The 6,000-nt window shown below is 45.5% G+C and overlaps 1 protein-coding gene across 3 annotated transcripts in view; it reads right to left on the bottom strand.

The window, feature by feature from the left end:
* Positions 1 to 4,969: 4,969 nt before the first annotated feature.
* The window catches only part of LOC124038045 (rho GTPase-activating protein SYDE2-like), an 86,966-nt gene continuing 85,935 nt past the window's right edge, over positions 4,970 to 6,000 (bottom strand). For all 3 annotated transcript variants that reach the window (XM_046353429.1, XM_046353427.1, XM_046353428.1), the window contains exon 7: positions 4,970 to 5,888. In XM_046353429.1, the coding sequence (XP_046209385.1) occupies positions 4,993 to 5,888 (896 nt within the window). In that variant the 3' untranslated portion in view covers positions 4,970 to 4,992. The remainder of the gene's footprint in view (positions 5,889 to 6,000) is intronic.

The following is a 6,000-nucleotide window of genomic DNA, read 5'->3' as shown; positions in this document are numbered from 1 at the left end:
TACCAGAGGAATCTGTCAGGGATTTATCAGAGGTATGCTCTACAGGCTTCAGATGAGCTTCCAAGTAAACAGGGCTGCAGGAAGAATAGACCAGAAAAGAAACACATCAGAAGGAAGCAGGACTTTGGGGAAAATGTGATTAATAGTCGTCCTATTGAAGGACACTGCATGTTTGCAATGTTTATCCTGGCTGCAGTTTTTCGAGAATGTTAAGGTTCACAGGCATTATGGAGGCTTAACTCCAACTAGTACATTTTATTCCCTGGCCATGCTCATTACAAAGACATATATGAATTAGTTCGGAGCATATTAGCCTGAATCAACAAACAGTAAGCTTCTCTGAACAGTGACCAGTGATTGTAATATGCTGTTTTGTCTTTGTAATGAATGCAACGATGAATAGAAGGATGAGACAGCCTATAGGGAGGAGATCAGAGAACTGGTGGTGTGTGGTGCCAGGACAACAACCTCTCCCTTAATGTGAGCAAGACAAAGGAGCTAATCGGGGACTACAGGAAAAGTCAGCTGAACAGGCCCCCATTAATACCGATGGGGCTGTAGTGGAGCGGGTCGAGAGTTTCAAGTTCCTTGGTGTCCATATTACCAACAAACTATCATGGTCCAAACACACCGAGACAGTCGTGAAGATGGCACGACAAAAACTTTCCCCCCTCAGGAGACTGAAAAGATTTGGCATGGGTCCTCAGATCGTCAAAAATGTTCTACAGCTGCACCATCAAGAGCATTTTGACCGGTTGCATCACCACCTGGTATGGTAACTGCTCAGCATCTGACTGTAAGGCGCCACAGAGGGTAGTGCGTACGGCCCAGTACATCACTGGTGCCAAGTTTCCTGCCATCCAGGACTTATGTAATAGGCGGTGTCAGAGGAAAGCCCTTAAAATTTGTCAGAGACTCCAATCCCCTAAGTTATAGACTGTTTTCTCTGCTACCGCACGGCAAGCGGTACCGGAGCGCCAAGTCTAGGACCAAAAGGCTCATTAACAGCTTCTAGCCCCAAGCTAGACAGCTGAACAATGAATCAAATGGCCACCGGACTATTTACATTGATACCCCACCCATGCATTTGTTTTATACACTGCTGCTACTCACTGTTAATTATCTATGCATAGTCACTTCACCTCTACAAATTACCTCAACTAACCTGTACCCTCGCACACTAACCTGTACCCCTGCACACTGACTCGGTACCGGTACCCCCTGTATATAGCCTTTATATTGTCATTTTATTGTGTTACTTTTTAAATTATTTAAATTTATTTGGTAAATATTTTCTGAACTCTTCTTGTTGGTTAAGGGCTTGAAAGTAAGCATTTCACGTTAAGGTCTACACTTGTTGTATTCGGTGCAAGTGACAAATAAAGTTTGATTATATATTTTTTGTATTTAATACAGCAGATGGGGCCACGGTGGAGAGCATCAGAAGCTTCAAGTTCTTCAGTGTGCACATTACTAAGGACCTGAAATGGTCCCTTCACACCGACAGCCATGGTCCTGAGCCATGGTCTGTTCAACCCACTACCATCCAGAGACAGTACAGGTGCATCAAAGCTTGGACAGAGAGACTGACAAACAGCTCCCATCTCCAGACCATCAGACTGTTAAACAGTCATCACTAGTCAGCCTCCGCCCAGTACCCTGCCCTGAACCTTAGAGACTGTCACTAACCAGCTACTACCTGGTACACTACACTGAACCTTAGAGACTGTCACTAACCAGCTACTACCTGGTACACTACACTAAACCTTAGAGACTGTCACTAACCAGCTACTACCTGGTACACTACACTGAACCTTAGAGACTGTCACTAACCAGCTACTACCTGGTACACTACACTGAACCTTAGAGACTGCTGTCCTATGACCCATTGAACACTGGTCACGTAACAATGTTTACATACTGTTTTACCCACTTAATTTGTACTGTATATATACTGCAATGTGCTGTCATTACTCAAAACGTTTGAGCAAACCTGTTGCACTTAATATATCTGAGTACAGTGACATGGGGGGGGGCTAGTAACTTTATCAATGTAGAAGAAAAAATAAATCATACTTCGGTCATCAAAAGGTCAAAGTTTGCCTCCCTAAAGTATCACGAGGTGACCTTTTGGCGGTTCAGAGAAACTACGTTATGCTACTGCTAGTAGGCCACTTTTGGTAAGCAGAACTGGCACTGTGGGATGATCCAAGCCTGGCGTGGAATGCAAGTTGCCTTGTGGGCCACTTTTGGTAAGCAGAACTGGCGCTGATATACAACTTGAAATTCTCTATGAAAACTTTGGCTTGCTCTAAAACTGCTGAAATGTCAATCTAGATTTAGACTGAACCAAAAGACCTGGGGAGAATGATAGATTTTTTTCACAGGGTGATGAAAAGCATTACCTACAGTCACCAGTGCGGTAAACTCTGTACCCTGAAGCTTCACTAATGAACCTAGTTCATAACAAAAATGCCACATGAACACCCATCACATAGAAAACGTTACAAAACCATTTATCTGGAGTTCTATGTTCACTCACGGCTGAAGGCGTTTATAATTGTAATGTTACCACTTGGGATGGGCCACTCAACAGGGCTACTATGACGAGGGCTGTCTTTTGGGAATGTCCCAGAAGCAGGGCCGTGCACCGGGAGATTCCCACAGAGTACAGGGGCAATTCCCAAAACCATTTGGAAAAAGCCAGGAACTTTTCTCTTCTTTCTTGTGATTTATTGCTTTGCTCCCACTGTTAGCGAAAATAGATTAACCAAAATTCCTGCAGAACTCAACATCTAAATCACGAATTAAAATAAAACTAGAAATCACAATGGATTTTCCAGCAGCAACACAGTAGAAACTAAGATCCAAAATGGACTGTTATTTTAGTGTTATGCCATTGTAGTAAATGGTCAAAAGTGAATAGCAAAATGATGTATAACAGACACATGCATCTCAAAACGGACCGTTTCACTGTTTCACTTGGGACGTTTTACTCTCAGCAGGGCAAATCATTTGGCCTCAGAAGATGATTGAAATCAAATGGAATAAATATTGTAACCAGAAAGACGCAAAGACACGTGAAATATATCATTTTAATGCATTTATCAAGATCAGTACAAAGAAGAAAAAGTAGCTCATAGAGTGAGAAGAGACAGAGATGATGCTTGACTAGCTTAGTCGCCTGTGAGTGATAAACAGCTGTTAGACTCTACTGGCACTCTGCTGAACCTTTCAAACTGAACCTCCAGTCCAGACACCATCCATGCCTAGAGGTAAGGAACCAGTGCCAGACCAGAATTTCAACCAGAAAAACATACGTATGTAATGGCTTATAGGGCTTTGTTCAAAAGTAGTGCACTATGTAGGGAATATGGTGTCATTTCGGACACAACCACAGCTTGGCACTGGATAGTTCCCCATCAGAAACGACTGCCTCGGGGATGAGCGAACTGAATGATTTCCCCTCGTTTTATTATTTAAATGTCAGTTTGAACAACCTTGTTAGGCTGTGTGTGTGTGCAGCTGCCAAATGGATGACAAAGTGGCATAGGAACACATTTTAAATCATACACAGTTATGGTAATCTCGGGAGATGGGAAATATCCGTGTTTATGTCAGTAATAAAGCTATTGACCATGCAACAATCCCCACCAGTACCTTTTTAAAACACGTATACACACAGCTCAGACTAACCCGCGAACAAAAACAGATGGCAAATATGTACAATTAAAAAAAATAGCAATATCTCTTATCCTGCAAGAACATATTTCTATCTCATTTATTTGACAGCTTAAATTGTACCATTAGTCCAGCACGTTTAAGTAGTGTACAGATAGCATGGGGTGGGGAAGGAAACAAAGCAACACAACATATAGTCTGAGACAGTTACTATCTATAGATGGAGAGCATTTAAATATGCCTGCATGGAAATATATATTAGCTGTAAAAAATAATATACTCAAAACATTGATATATACATTTGTTAAATACTGGTCGTTCTGAATCCCTGGATTGCTGAAAACTTGCTTCTATGTAGCGGACTCCCATAGCCCTAGCTGTTAGCCCTTTTCAAACTAACTGTTTCTATGAAACGTGGGAACTACTGTTACCATATTTGGCTTTTGCTCTTTAAACCCGCAAGTGATCACTGTCTGTTTCCAGATCACGTAGGAGGTTGGGGAGAAGGTCATCAAAGAAAAACAGACAGCAATGTCATATTCACTTATTTTTTCAAATACATACATTTTTCTGTCCCTCTTTAAGCTGCTTCAGATTAGCTACTCTGCATGTTCTAGCAAGTAGAGACTTATCACCCCGATTTCCTCATTTATATGTGTGTATCCATCGTAGTCAAGCAGCTATGTCTGTGACTTTGTACATGATAGGGTCTGTGGGTCGATCCCAGGCTCCATCTGCCCATTCGACAGCCCAGCAGCGTTGTCCTCATGCCCCAGGAGGAGGGGGGTTCAGTGGGCTAGCCGCTAGCTGGTAGCTTTCCTCCCAGTCCAGAGCCAGCCATACTGCGTGTACCATATACTGTACCTAAACGTCATCTTCTATACAATAAAGCCTGCCTCACAAGTGCATTGTTGTACATCATAATCGTACCTCAATAGAAAAGCTGTCCCCTGCCTTAAAGTCCAACCTTCACACAATTAAGGCACTGTTTACACCCCTGGGGGTCAATGGGTTCTTCTAATAAGAAGAGGCAACAACAAAAACAAAACACACAACCGGACAGGAACATAGTCAACAAAAACAAAACATGAATGAAACATCACGGAATGTATTGCGGGTAGGTGCTAAATGAGGTGTCCAGCAAATCACACACCAGAGTTCTGCAGGAACACAATACTGTTGGTGCACATGCCACTGTGTCGTCATGGATTCACCACGGCAACCCCGGGGCCCAATTCCTGAACCCCAACAACTCAAGTCTTGAGCTCCTAGAATAGTTAAGCCCCCCCCCATTGGGGGCACGCGTTTGAGTCAGTAGCCGACGTTGAGCTTGTTCTTGTTGAGTTCTCTCTCCAGGTTGCCTATAAGCGTGTCGATGCTCTCCTGCAGGTCTCGCAGGTTGACCTTGTTGCTGAGCACGGGGCTGAGTTCCTGGATCTTCATGTAGGCCTGGTACGTGTGCTCTTTGGGGAGGTGGAGGTGCAGGATGCGCTTATCATCATCATCATCCTCATCATCATCATCACACACCCTGTTGTCTGACGGCTGACCACCACTGGAGCCATCACGCTCCTCCACTCTCCTCTCTGCTTCCCTCTCCTCTGCTTCCCTCTCCTCTTTCTCCACTTCTACAGGTCCTTCCATCACCTCCTCGGGTAACGGGGGCTCCTGTTCGGCTGTGGCTGGCTCTGCCTGTCCCCCGTCCAGTAACCATTCCTGTCCCTGCTCCTCTCCTCCTTCCTGTCCCTTGTCCTCTCCTCCTTCCTGTCCCTGCTCCTCTCCTCCTTCCTGTCCCTGCTCCTCTCCTCCTTCCTGTCCCTGCTCCTCTCCTCCTTCCTGTCCCTGCTCCTCTCCTCCTTCCTGTCCCTGCTCCTCTCCTCCTTCCTGTCCCTTGTCCTCTACCCCCTCTAGTTCCTCTTCAGTGACCTCCATATCCTCAGAAGGAACATCAGCATAGTCCTTTTCCTCCCGGGACCGAGGAGGGGGGAAGTAGCTCTGTCCACAGCGGCTCCAGTCCCCGGCGTAACGGTTGCTAGGGCTGTCCAGACGGCCCGGCCTGGGCCGCAGCACCCCGGCCATCTCTGCATCGCTCAAGGTCAGCACCTGGGGGCGCTCCTTCCTCCGACGCAGGGAGGGAACGGCCAGCTGGTCTGCTGGGCCGGGGGGCCCTGGGATGGGGGACGAGGTCTTGTCACGTTGGTCCATCACTGGAAGGAGAGATTGAAAGACAGGGAGAGAGAAAGAAAGAGTTAAAGAGTAAACAGGAAGCTATTCAGTCAGTGCCAATTCCTGAAGAGCACATGCTCTTCAAGCATTGTT

Source organism: Oncorhynchus gorbuscha, linkage group LG06, assembly GCF_021184085.1.
Source record: "Oncorhynchus gorbuscha isolate QuinsamMale2020 ecotype Even-year linkage group LG06, OgorEven_v1.0, whole genome shotgun sequence".
Classification (NCBI taxonomy): domain Eukaryota; kingdom Metazoa; phylum Chordata; class Actinopteri; order Salmoniformes; family Salmonidae; genus Oncorhynchus; species Oncorhynchus gorbuscha.
The sequence above is the reverse complement of the archived record's forward strand: the minus strand, read 5'-3'. Positions and strand labels throughout refer to the sequence as shown.